This window comes from Bombina bombina, chromosome 4 (assembly GCF_027579735.1).
Source record: "Bombina bombina isolate aBomBom1 chromosome 4, aBomBom1.pri, whole genome shotgun sequence".
Lineage (NCBI taxonomy): Eukaryota > Metazoa > Chordata > Amphibia > Anura > Bombinatoridae > Bombina > Bombina bombina.
In genome coordinates this window covers 824,021,967-824,036,982 of record NC_069502.1, presented here as the reverse complement: position 1 = coordinate 824,036,982, position 15,016 = coordinate 824,021,967, and the positions used below count along the sequence as shown (strand labels likewise).

Genomic DNA, 15,016 nt, shown 5'->3' with positions numbered 1-15,016 from the left:
AGCTAGAGAATGCTTCCCTTTTAAACCCTAGGAGCAGTAATCATGAGCCACGCCTGAGTTCAATAGTCTTTAACAGCTGTACGGTATTCACAACTAAAAAAACACTAATCACTTCCCTGGGGTTTCATAGCAAAATGGTGAAGTGAAATGCATTAAACTTGGTCTAATATATACTCCCTCTATCACCAAACCAGACTTTCTGTCACAGTATGCACAGTATACTGTAAATATGGAATTAAGTGTTGGATTGCAAAATATCTGAACACAAATCCAAGGCTGACACGTTTCAGCTTCAATGCTATAATCATAGCCCTAAAAACACACTGATAAAATCACTCTGATATAATCCTACCTTGTGTCTCATTGGTGATAAGATTTCATGATGTCACTACTTAATTTAAACAAAGAAAAAATGAGAACAGCACAATTATGGAGGAGTGCACGAAAAACCTCAGGACACTGACAGGTCCCTAAACGAATAGTTAATGATAAAGATAGTCCTCAGCACTCAATATTTCAATATAGACAGTTTATTCACATAGAAAAACAATGTTTTGGGGTCACAGCCCCTTATTCATGCTTTATCATTTACTTCATTTAAACAGATATCCAAATACATAAATATATCATTATTACTAAAAAGCACATTTACATATGAACCATCAATACAAAATATTATTTAAAAATGTAATCATATTCTATATACGAATTAATGGGTAATATACAACAGATATAGCAACTATCTGATAGAAAAAGTCAGAGTAAAGTTGTTACTCCATATCAATTCAAACTACTGACGACTCAGACTCATTGCCAAAAAGGTCATATATTCTGAGTTGAGCCCTTCTGGTATTATAGTTCTAAGTTTTTAAAATCCAATACATTTCTTGCTACTCCAACAATTTATTTCCACCTCTTTTTGGACTTCTAACTTGTTCACGAATTCTCCAACGAACATCCCTGGTGGCTAACCCTGTATATTGCAACTTACATTTTGTGCCAGTAATTAAATAAACTACAACTGTGGTAGTGCAGTTAAACCTTTCCTCAATTTGTTCATTTATAACCATGGAACAAAAATGTGTACTATGGCTACATGTTCACAGGCTTTACAATCTGTATTCCCACACCTGTACACACCTTTAAATCTTAACCAGGAATTATTCGGAGAAGCAACTTTAGGGAGACAGGAAGGGACTATTATTTTGGCAAGTGTATGATTTCATCTGTAGCAAACCTGCAATCTTTTTGTACCTCATTTTCCAACTTCTTATCTGCTGCCAACAATTTACAATGTCTGTGGATGATATTACACACTTTATAATATTGTTCTAAATAATATTTAATGAATGTTACTTAATGTATCATACAGATATTTTATTTACCACCCAATAAAGATCGTCTATCCATATTAGCTACCTCATTGTAGGACTTATTAATCACATACATCCCCTCTCTAGCAATCGTTCAGAAAGAGCTTCTGCTTGTCGTTCAAAATAGTCTTGATTAATGCAAATCCATTTCAATCTAATAAATTGGCCTTTTGAAACCCCATAAAGAACTTGTTTGGGATGGCAACCATTACCATGTACTAAGGAGTTGCCTGATATGGGTTTTCTATACAGTTTGAATAAGGCTGTTTTTTTGTAACTTTCAAAGTAATATCCAAATATTCAATTTGATGTTTCTGATACTGATAGGTAAAGTGTGAATCCCACTACATTAGTGTTTAATTAATCCACAAAGTCAGGTACCATCCCATATCAAAATCAGATGAACAATAAATTGTTTATAAAATTGAATTACCTAAAGAGGTTAATTTGTCCAAAGTAAATGATTTATTGATGATCTGATTTTGATATGGGATGGTCCATCGGATTTGGTACCCCACTTTGTGGATTGAATATTTGGATATTACGTATTTATGTATTTGGATATTGCTTTAAATTAAGTAGTGACATCATGAAATCTTTTCATCAATGAGACACACGATAGTCTTATATCAGAGTAATTTTATTAGTGTGTTTTTAGGGCTATAAATACGGCATGGTAGCAAATAAATGCCAGTCTTGGATTTGCATGATGTCTTTAATTATTTGATGTTCGTTTTTAAGATGGATAAGTTCGCTAAATAAAGTTTAGAGTTTTCATTATATAGCACAAGTTCGATTCATTGTTTTTTGTACAAATTTTCTGGTTTGAGCTTGATTCTGCAGCTACGTTGTCCATGTTGAGCGGCATTGGATTAAACAGTCATGTGATTTACCCGCTGACTAGTTGGAGTTAGAAGAGGAAAGCTCCATGCGCTGTTAGATTGATAGCGTGCCCGCATGCATTGGGATTGTTTGTCTACATTGATACTAGAAGCCACACAAGGGTGAGTAAATAGATGTGACATATTAGTTTACTAGAACTGACAAACTCTGTTGTGGGGCATAACAGACAGGACGATCCTGGTGGATATTAATATGTATGGCTTTGTGTCTTCTACCTGTGAGCTTTGCATACTAGTTAATATACAATTACTAGGTGCTTACCAGACTTCCCATAATTGTTGGTATTTGAAGTCACCAGTTAAAATATTTAACAAAACGTAATTAGTAAATCACATGCTTATAATGAGAGCCAAAGTTATCATGATATTACCAGATGATTATCACGTACACAATGCATACAAATATAAACTTTTAATACCACTTTTTAAAAGCTGTAAACTGTTACAGTGGGCAGTACCCACAGGCATTATAGGCTCCTTGATCGTCCACAATAAACACATAAACTGCCCTCAAAGCATTTAACCTATAAATTGACAGGCCCCCACTATAATAGTTCCCCAAAATCACTAAACCCCTAACAGGCATTAACCCCTAAACCATTTAACTCTGTTTTACAGGTTCTGGTAACTTTTCTTTGCATAAACAAATATCTTTGAAATGTGGCAGCTTTGTGGCCATCCTCAGTAATAAGAAATGATAAACATGTTCTGTAAATGTTTGAATATTTGTGGTCTATTATAATATAATAATATATTTGTAGATGTTTTGTTTTTCAGGTTAAACCTGCTTTTTAAAGTATATACAAAAAAAAAATACATATATTTGGCCCTTAGTGTGAAAAGGTTATATACCCCAAGTACAGAATAAGCGAGGGCATGTCAGGCTGCAATCAGCATATCGTAATCATTACAAACCATGTTATTATGTGTAAATAAACAAATACAGACAGGGACATGCAGCTGTTATTATGACATATTCCATCACCTCTCCTGTCAGCAGGTACATGATCTGCAGGGTGTGGGTCAGTATCCTCTCTGTTGTCGTCTTGTCCCCAGTCATGTGACTCGCTGTCAGTGAGTTAGTCACACGCTGCAAGAGTAAAACATAAAAACATCACATGTATGTATCCTGTTATCATATTCCCCATCTCATCACGGTCACAAGGCTAGGCATTGCAAAATATCTGCACACACAATAAATATTGCATATATGCACAGTATATGCACAGTAAATATCAGGAATTAAGTGTTGCATTGCAAAATATAGGACAACCCTCAGTTGTTATTCCTGCACTGAGAAAATGACATAATAAGCCCCGCCCTCAAACTTTGTGCAACAACAACACAGAGATGGATGAATGTATAACATAAATCAAAAACTATTTGACATAACGGTATCCAAAGAAACAGAGATCGTTCCAGCTGGTGCAACGGTATCCAAATCAGTGTATGAATGTGTTTAAAGATACAAAAAAAAAAGAGAGAAGCGCTCAACCGGAACGAACAATAGCATAATAGCTTGTTCTATGGCTAGTTACCACCCAGGAAGCAGCCTCTTTCTGCTCAACATGTGCCTTCACAGAGAAGAACTCTCCTGAAGCATATCAGTCTGATCCTGACTTAACAGTACAGTCCAGCCCTGAAATACCAGGCAATCCCTTTCTAAACGAGAGAAACAATAAAACTTCAGACGTACGTTTTGGCCTATTGTGAGTCTCGTCAGTGAGGTGCAGCCATATCGCTCTACGTACGTCTGGAGTTTTGCCGTTTCTCTCGTTCAGAGAGGGATTGCCTGGTATTTCGGGGCTGGACTGTACTGTGAAGTCAGGATCAGACTGATATGCCTCAGGAAAGTTATTATCTGTGAAAGGCACATGTTGAGCAAAAAGAGACTGCTTCTTGGGTGGTAACTAGCCATAGAACAAACTTTTATGCTTTTGTTCGTTCCCAGGTTGAGCGCTTCTCTCTTTTTATTTATGCAAATTATGACACTTAGGGAAGTCTCCCTAAGTGTGATGCGGGAATCCAGATGTGGACCCGTTGCTCAGTGTGCCTAGAGGGATATGGCTGCACCTCACTGACAAGGCCCACAATAGGCCGAAACGTACGTCTGGGGTTTTGCTGTTTCTCTTGTTCAGAGAGGGATTGCCTGGTATTTGGGGCTGGACTGTACTGTGAAGTCAGGATCAGACTGATATGCTTCAGGGAAGTTATTCTCTGTGAAAGGCACATGTTGAGCAAAAAGAGGCTGCTTCTTGGGTGGTAACTAGCCATAGAACAAGCTATTATGCTTTTGTTCATTCCCAGGTTGAGCGCTTCTCTCTTTTTATTTATGTATCTATAGTCCTATATTGGACCTAACAATTTTAACACAAAACAATTATACACAATATGCTAGATGTTACCAACAATATTCATGCACAAATGGTTAAAATACTCCCCTCTGTGTGTACCGCAGCCTTCTATCAGTCTCTGCCAAATGAGACTGCTTAAAATTGTAGTTGTATGTGGTATAGAGGCGCAGGTATTCCCTTATTCGATGTTCCAGAATTGCCTGAGAATGAAAGGACTTTATTTCTATGTGTGTAGATCAACACCACATAATTGATGCAGTATACTTACTCTGAAAAAGTTCAGAGTACAAAATTTTCATTTCTCAGCAAAAGCACCTATGTAAACCCAAAGGCAGCATCTCATAATTTTTTACTGCTCTTGAGAAAGACGAAATATTGTTGAAACGCGTAGAGCTTTTTATTTGAGCTTTTATCTTCTTGTCCATAGTGACATGTTTTAAAATAAATTTGTATTTTATATACAAACTTTTGCTTGCTGTCCTTTGGACTCTTTTCACCATATCAGCGGGTGCGCTGCATAAGGAGCCGGATTCCGATTTTATCGAACTACACAGGATTTGAGAAATTCTTATTCTCAACACATCACACAGATTAACTAACAAGAGGGAGCCGGACTCTGAACTTTTTCAGAGTAAGTATACTGCATCAATTATGTGGTGTTGATCTACACACATAGAAATAAAGTCCTTTCATTCTCAGGCAATTCTGGAACATCGAATAAGGGAATACCTGCGCCTCTATACCACATACAACTATATTGGACCTAGCAATAGAGATAACAAATCTATAAACCAGCTATTGTCTAAGATATCACTCCAAATGTATCCTCAGAATTACCTACATGTAGACAAACTGATCAAAATATTTCAAAACATAAAAATGCAATCAAAAAGTCAAGTTAAACATATAGAATTAAACACATAGATAAAGTTAGCATCAGGGAGCATACGTAAATTTTCACTATGTGTATGGTCCATATATATATATATTTTTAAATGTCAAAGTCTCATTTCATTTACATCATGAGGAAAATAAACTAAGCAGTTATATAAGGATATGTTTTATTTTTTGAAAATATTTTGATCAGTTTGTCTACATGTAGGTAATTCTGAGGATACATTTGGAGCGATATCTTAGACAATAGCTGGTATATAGATTTGTTATCTCTATTGCTAAGTCCAATATAGAACTATAGACACGCCTATAGGAGTTGAAAGTGATTACACTAGGCATTTGTATCTTTATACACATTCAAACACTGATTTGGATAGTATACATTGATACATCCCCGTATTGTTGTTACACAAAGTTTGAGGGCGGGGCTTATGATGTCATTTTCTCAGTGAAGGAATAACAACTGAGGTTTGTGATAATATTAAATAGAGAATTTATTTTTATCACTAAAAAGGATTGACTATACTCAGTGATGTTCTGCAAATGGTCCCACTATATGTTTATTATTGCACTGTATAATATTAACACAGGATTAGTAACTATGACCATTCACAATGTATTTGGTTTTTCTATGGTTGTCATGACAACAGTTTGGTGTTTTTTGCACAGTGGGTGGAGTTTCAATAGGTATAAAAATGTTCGATTCCCTCTGTACAATTGTTGGTCTTATGAGGGGTGAACACCCCAAAACGTCACTTGTTTATATGGAATAAATCACTTTTTATTTCACCTGTATCAAGTCCAGTAAAGCACTCTCACTTCCAAATTCAGCTGCCAGGGTGCTAGTGGATAGTAGATAATGGTAGCAAAAACTTGCACTCACTGGTTTTTTCAAACACCAAACATTTATTGTAACGTTTCGGAGACAGAGTATCCCCTCTGTCTCCGAAACGTTACAATAAACGTTTACAATAAATGTTTGGTGTTTGAAAAGACCAGTGAGTGCAAGTTTTTGCTACCATTATATATATATATATATATATATATATATATATATATATACACACACACACACACACACACATACATATAGTATATATCAGGAATTAAAAGGATATTAACAGGTACAACAACAGTGTGAAATTATAATATAAGATGTTTAAATATATGTAGATAAAAAGACTACAGTATAATTTCATTATTTATTTTGTTTCCTTTTCCTGTAATTTAACGCTGACATTTTTTGGTTTTTTTAAATTCCACTAAGTTTCTATAACGTATGGGTGCTGCCAAGTTTGGGCTTAAGTTGCCCCTTATCTGTTTCCCCTGCTGAAGACAATTAGATACAGATATAAAACAGGTTATAAAAGAAGGAATTTCACAGCCGGGTGTTATTATGAAGCAGTGTGGGGGCAGTGTAATATTTTCTAATATTATATAATTTTCTGCATAATTTAACATAAATGTATTTCATGATAATTTGTGCAATAATTTAACGTAATATTGGCTAACATTTTAGCAGGGTGGTCACTAAACTCAGCAGGGTTGTGCACCCACTAAAAAGGTCCTGGGGAGAACACTGACTTTAATCACATAAACAGAGATAAATAGAAAACTAGTTCAACATCACTTTATAGAAACTAAAGTAATTTATAGAAATGAAAACTTTGGACATATATTTTCAATATTTAAACAAATAATATAATTGTAAAAATACAATCTACATATTATTTACAAGACCAATCTTTGCTTTAAATACATCATGATGTCTAGCAAGTATTTACTGTTTGTTCCTTAAGGCGTTAACATTCCTTGCAAAATATCTGTCTACACAATAAAGGTTTTACATATGCACAGTATGTCTCAGCAATTAAGAGCTGCATTGGAAAAAGGTCTGCATGCAAAATACATTTTATAAGCATTTAAATGGTCATTTTGTTTGCAACATTCACATTTATTTGCAGTCCAGGGGCAAAAGCCTTAAGAATCTTTTTGAATATCCCCTTTGGAATGGGCAATTAAGGAAAAATATAACTAAGCTCATTCACTGATCAAGCAATCACTGTGTTATATATTGCAAGGTCAATTTCTGGCTCCTGTAAGATACATTCCAGTATCTTTGCATGCAGTTTAAAAAAAACAAAAAAAACAACATATATAGATAAATTACGGGAAATCCAGGTAACATGCACAATGAAATTACCAGGATGTGAGCAGACTAACCAGCTAGCAAATGTACGTGCAGGTATTATTTATATATGGGAAGGGGGGGTAGCGTGGCTCCAGGAATACCTCTGTAGATCAGCAACAGCCTTTGGTCACAGACGGCATAGAACAGCAGTTCCGTAATCTTCACAATTGAAGACTCGAGGTGCAGGCCAAATGGAGGACAGAGCGTGTCCCGAATATATGCAACAAGACGAGAAAGGCAGCACACACGGTATCCAAATAAAAAACAGAACTTTATTCCGGCATTGCAAAAAATACAAACACACAAACACAAGGAAAAGGGGGACGTGTCCTTACGCGTTTCGTGCCATGCGGCACTTAGTCATAGCCATGCAGCACTTAGTCATAGCCTTTTCCTCGTGTTTGTATTTTTTGCAATGCCGTAATAAAGTTCTGTTTTTTTATTTGGATACTATGTGTGCTGCCTTTTTCGTCTTATTATCTATATATGGCAAATGTACGCATGTGTATGCCCACTCTATACAATAGCACTTCCTCTTCTGCACAAATTACTACTTGTCTATACCCGTGTTTCTCAACGGCAGTACTCAAGTACCCTCAACAGGCCAGGTTTTCATTAGCTGAAGCAGTGCACAAGTGAAGTAATCCGCTGATCAGTAACACTATTGTTACTAACCTTCTCTTACCAATCAGCTGATTATTTCACCTGTGCACTAGTTCAGCTATAATGAAAACCTCGCATGTTGGGGGTACTTGAGGACTGTGTTTGAGAAACAATGGTCTATACTATATAAAGACCAGTTTATTATTTTTAACCTAAACCTGTCATTGCTTCATAAGCTGCCTATTGCTGACCTGTGTATGGGTATGATAGAACAAATAACAAAAGGCTGCTGGGTAGTAACGGTCTCCTCAGGTGAATTTACACTTTTGTATTTGCATAAACACCTTAAAGGGACAGTAAACCTCAAAAATAATGTTATATAATTCTGCACATAGTGCAGAATTATATAACATTATATTAGCGCAAACTTTTTAAAACATAATATTCCCTTTAAATTTTTTAAAACAACGGCTGTTTTTCAGACCCGCTCTCTGTGCTCTTCTGAGCGGGTCTGTTTTTTTCACACAGCGCATCGGGCCAGCTGTATAGTCACAGCCCGGCCCGACCGCGCCATAATACTAAGTGCAGCTTGCTCCTTCTCTGTCTGACAGCAGGAGCGAGCTGCACTTAGTGTTATGGCGCGGTCGGGCCGGGCTGTGACTATACAGCTGGCCCGATGCGCTGTGTGAAAAAAACAGACCCGCTCAGAAGAGCACAGAGAGCGGGTCTGAAAAACAGCCGTTGTTTTAAAAAATTTAAAGGGAATATTATGTTTTAAAAAGTTTGCGCTAATATAATGTTATATAATTCTGCACTATGTGCAGAATTATATAACATTATTTTTGAGGTTTACTGACACTTTAAAACACTGGCTCTTTCTTTATCTCTGAGCATCTGTCACCTCTTGTTGCTAAGCAACTAATACACATATTCACTGCAGGAGGTTAACGTGGTGTTGTTATGATATTTTCTCACCTCTCCCGTCAGCAGGTAGAGAATCTCCAGGATGTGATTCAGGATCCGCTCAGGCAGCTTCATCTTCATCTTGTTTGTGGTCAGTGATATTGTGTAGCACTAAGACCTGCAACAGTGGCACGTACATTACAGAAATTACAGATAAGGGATTACTGGCCATACACACATACTATAGACACACACCTGAAATATATCTGTTTACATGTATATCCCAAATATATATACACCAACTCACAAATACCCAGGTTACTTATACCTACATATATATGCATCACATTAATGTATACATGCATATACACACACTCATAACTGTTAATAAAGGTTGTTTTGTGTTTGAGTAAAAGAGAAGGGAGCTTAAAGGGTGTACTATACAATACATATGTAATAGTAAACCACAAGTGCCTTATACAGAGCTAGTTCATATTATAAAGAGTCTACCTCTGTAGTTCACACATTCACTTAATCCCCTCCCCAGTATTTTATATACAGATATAAAATATTAGAGAGGATCCCTCTGACGCACACACACAAACATATCCCACCACTATACCTTTTTACAAAGCTATAATAATATAGTGAGGCTCCCTGATTCTCTTTCACACACATACACCTCAATAGTACCTTATATACAGATACAAATTATTATATAAAGGTTTCCTCTGCTTTAAACAAAGCCACCTCATCAGTATCTTATATACAGATATAAAATATTTCTAGAAAGGTTCCCTCTGTCTCACACACAGCCCCCCCAGTATGTCATATAAAAATATATAATATTATTGAAAGGTTCGATCTACCTCACACACAGAGCCCCCATAAAGATGTATAATGTTATAGAGAGACCCCTCCCCAGTACATTATATACAAACATATAATATTACATAAGTTTCCTCTGTCTCTCACAAGCCACCTCCCCAGTACCTTGTATACTGTTTTACAATATTATAGAGGTTCCCTTTTCTTCACACACACAGCCCCATCCCCAGCAACTTATATACAGTTATAAAATATTATAGAGAGGTTCCCCACACACACACAGCCCCCTCATCTCTGTACATTATATACAGATATACAGTTGTGTAGGAAGTTATCTCTGTTTCGCGCACACACACAGGCCCCTCCTCTCTATACATTATATACAGATATACAATTGTGTAGGAGGTTATCCCTGTTTCACACACACACAGTCCCCTCCCCAGTACCTTATATACAGTTATACAATATTATACACATGTTCCCTCTTCCACACACACACGCAGTACCTTAAATACAGATATATAATTGTATATGGAAGTTATCTCTGCTTCACATACAAAATCGCTGGCAGTACATTTTAAAGAGATAGAAAAGGTCTTCATTCTGACATACACAGTTACCTACATGAAACTGAGTGCTGAGACGGTAACAGCTTTTTCCATACAACAATAACTACATGTGATGTGTGCAGCGATCTAAATGCACTAAGAGCTACCGGAAGCTGCATTTAAACTTCCTGCAGTCCTCTCTCCTATGTGGTCACAGCAGTCTTGTGACGTCACAGGTCCTTCAGCTCGAAGGGACCGAGTTGCTATAATGAAAAGTATCAATATGGCGGTTTCATAAAGGTAAATATGAGCAATACATAATTCTATAGTGGTATATACTTCTATATACTGTACTTAAGACGACAAGGAAGTTGGTTTCTTATTCGTGAAATTCTGTTTCTTATTCATGGAAGTTGGTTTCTTATTCATTTTTTTTTTTGTCAGACTGCTTTAGATTGACTTTAAAATAAAAATATAGGTTTTATTTAAATAATAATATGATTCATATAATGTAGTTACACAGAGGTGAAACCTTTTATACAACAATTGGATATACAAACTGGAAAAAAGGGCATACGTTGGCACCAATACAAATATTAGTATTTTGAATAAGTAACAGATATTTTTAAAGGGTTAATAACTATTGGGCCACTGATTTCACTATGAATATATACAGGGTAGAACCCCCTCCATGCCATGCAATTGTTTTTAGCCTGGCCCAATTGTTTTTTGGGCACAGAAATTGATGCCAACCCTGGCATAGGTCACATAATTCTCATTTTTGAATAAGTAACAGATATTTTCAAAGGGTTAATAACCATTGGGCCACTGATTTCACTATAAATATATACAGGGTAGATCCCCCTCCATACCATGCAATTGTTTTTAGCCTGGCCCAATGGTGTTTTGGACACAGAAATTGATGCCAACACTGGCATAGGTGCTCTAATCCTCATTTTTTAATAAGTAACAGATATTTTCAAAGGGTTAATAATCATTGGGCCACTGATCTCACTATGAATATATACAGGGTAGATCCCCCTCCATGCCATGCAATTGTTTTTAGCCTGACCCAATGGTGTTTTGGGCACAGAAATTGATGCCAACCCTGGCATAGGTGACATAATTCTCATTTTTGAATAAGTAACAGATATTTTCAAAGGGTTAATAACCATTGGGCCACTGATTTCACTATAAATATATACAGGTTAGATCCCCCTCCATGCCATGCAATTGTTTTTAGCCTGACCCAATGGTGTTTTGGGCACAGAAATTGATGCCAACCCTGGCATAGGTGACATAATTCTCATTTTTGAATAAGTAACAGATATTTTCAAAGGGTTAATAACCATTGGGCCACTGAATTCACTATAAATATATACAGGGTAGATCCCCCTCCATGCCATGCAATTGTTTTTAGCCTGACCCAATGGTGTTTTGGACACAGAAATTGATGCCAACCCAGGCATAGGTGACATAATTCTCATTTTTGAATAAGTAACAGATATTTTCAAAGGGTTAATAACCATTGGGCCACTGATTTCACTATAAATATATACAGGTTAGATCTCCCTCCATGACATGCAATTGTTTTTAGTCTGGCCCAATGGTGTTTTGGGCACAGAAATCGATGCCAACACTGGCATAGTTGCTCTAATTCTCATTTTTGAATAAGTAACAGATATTTTCAAAGGGTTAATAATTATTGGGCCACTGATTTCACTATGAATATAAACAGGGTAGACCCCCCTCCATGACATGCAATTGTTTTTAGCCTGGCCCAATGGTGTTTTGGGCACAGAAATTGATGCCAACACTAAAATTGGTGCTGTGAAACCAACTTCCATGAATAAGAAACAGAATTTCACGAATAAGAAACAGCTTGAATAAGAAACCAACTTCCTTGTTGTTTAAGAAAGTGCTAACAAATAAGTGTCTGATAGCTGATAGCTTGACTACTGTTTTATAACTGATAGCTTGACTTGGATTTGTCAACTGTCTGATAGCTTGACTCCAGTGATATGTAACACACATACAGCCCCCAACCCAGTACCTTATACAAAGATGTATAACACTATAGAGAGGTTCCCTCAACCTCACATATATAAAGATATATAAAATTATAGAGAGATTCCCTTTGCCTCACACATACACCCCCTAGTATTATATACACAGATATATATTATAGAGGTTCCCTCTGCCTCACAAACACACTATCAGCTCCCTCCCAGTACTCTATATGGAGATATATAATATTACAGAGGTTTCCTCTGCCTCACACACAATCAGCTCCCTCCCAGCAACTTATATAAAGATATATATAATTATAGAGAGATTCCCACTGCCTCACAAATACACAATCAACTCCATCCTAGCACATTATACATAGATATATGATATTATATAAAGGTACACTCTGCCTTACCTTATACACGATATATACTACTACAAATAGGCTCCCTCTACCTCACAAATACACAATTAAGTCATAGACACACACACTTTCTTTAGTATGTCATATGCGGGTATATACAGCGGGGTCTTTGTATGGTAATCTGGTCATTTACCTGTGAATCTACCTTGTTGTGTGCACAGTGTAGACGCTAGTTCCCTTCCAGCAGAAGGACCTGTGACGTCACAAGTCACATGGCTGATGGGACCACAAGGTAGCTAGAACTACAGTGTAAGTAATTGGACAGGAAAGAATAATGCAGCTTCCTGTAGCTGTTTTTTGTTGCTGTTTAATCGCTGCGGTTATGTAGTTACTAGTTATTGTTGTTCGGGATACTCAATACGATGGTTTCATGTAAGTAACTTTCTTGTTGGTGTATAAAGTACTAGGAGATGTGTGTGTCACAATGAGCCTCTCTTTAATAGTAACGATCTCTGTATAAGGTACTGGGATGGGGGATATGTGTGTGTGAGGCAGAGGGAACCTCTCTTTAAAATATATATCTGTATATAAGGTACTGGGATGGGGGATATGTGTGTGTGAGGCAGAGGGAACCTCTCTTTAAAGTATATATCTGTATATAAGGTACTGGGATGGGGGGTATGTGGGTGTGAGGCAGAGGGAACCTCTCTTTAAAATATATATCTGTATATAAGGTACTGGGATGGGGGATATGTGTGTGTGAGGCAGAGGGAACCTCTCTTTAAAATATATATCTGTATATAAGGTACTGGGATGGGGGATATTTATTTATTTATAAAATATTTTACCAGGAAGGATACATTGAGATTTCTCTCGTTTTCAAGTATGTCCTGGGATCACAAAACATTGCATTGATACAATAGGGTACAATAAAATACAAAAACAATAATAAAAATACACATTATATGCAAACATTTAACATAGAGCAGGTATGAAATATTTAACCATGACAGGAGCATTCTGTTTTGAGATATGTATAGAGGGATCTCTTAAAGGATTTTAGGCTTGGGGAAGTTTTTAAAGTGTGAGGGAGGTCATTCCATAATTGTGGCGCTCTGTAGGAAAAGGAGGATCGAGCTGCTTTTTTTTTGTATTGAGGCAAGCTAAATAATGTGCTGTTATTGGATTGGAGGTTATAGCAGGTGGGAATAGCAGGGGAGAGCATTCTGCTCAGGTAGGGTGGGAGCTTCCCAGAAAGGCTCTTAAAGACAAGGCAGGAAAGATGGAGGGTGCGTCTGGATTCCAGCGACAGCCAGTTTAGTTCTTTTAGCATGTCACAATGGTGGGTCCTGTAGTTACATTGTAGCACAAAGCGGCAGAGCGAGTTATATAACGTATTTAGTTTATTAAGGTGAGTTTGCGGAGCAGGTGCATATACTATGTCCCCATAATCCAAGATAGGCATCAGCATTTGCTGTACAATCTTTTCCTTTACTGTAGGGCTGAGGCAAGATTTGTTTCTGTACAGGGCACCTAGTTTTGGGTAAAGTTTAGAGGCAATTTTTTCTATGTGGAGTCCAAAAGATAGATTGGGGTCTAACAACATACCTAAGTATTTAAAAGAGTGGACTGCGGTCAGCGTGCAATTCGATTTTGTTTTGATGCGAAGATGGGAATTTTGTAATTTATGTATTTTAGGTCCCGTTCCAAAGATCATTGTGACCGTTTTGTCAGTGTTTAGGAAGAGTTTGTTTTTTGAGATCCACTTTTCTACCTCTGTGAACTGGTCTTGGAGCACTGTTTCAAGCTGCAGCAGATCAGATTTGTTTGCATAGATTACCGTGTCGTCTGCGTACATGTGTACAGTTGAGGATTTGCAGACATTAGGCAAATCATTTATAAATAATGTGAATAGTAGGGGGCCGAGAATGGAACCTTGGGGAACACCACACGTGACTGGGAGAGGGAGGGAGTCACTGTTAGAGACAGAGACATATTGTGATCGATCCGATACATATGATTTAAACCAGGTTAATGGGTGATCAG

General features: G+C 36.9%; 1 protein-coding gene across 1 annotated transcript in view; it reads right to left on the bottom strand.

Annotated features, from left to right (window-relative positions):
• Positions 1–13,198, bottom strand: part of LOC128657916 (oocyte zinc finger protein XlCOF7.1-like) — a 72,845-nt gene extending 59,647 nt beyond the window's left edge. Inside the window, exons 1-3 of the mRNA XM_053712343.1 lie at positions 13,164–13,198; positions 9,293–9,398; positions 3,261–3,365 (exon numbers count right to left, since the gene is read on the bottom strand). Of these exons, the coding sequence (XP_053568318.1) occupies positions 3,261–3,365; positions 9,293–9,361 (174 nt within the window). The 5' untranslated portion in view covers positions 9,362–9,398; positions 13,164–13,198. The remainder of the gene's footprint in view (positions 1–3,260; positions 3,366–9,292; positions 9,399–13,163) is intronic.
• Between the last annotated feature and the right edge of the window lie 1,818 nt (positions 13,199–15,016).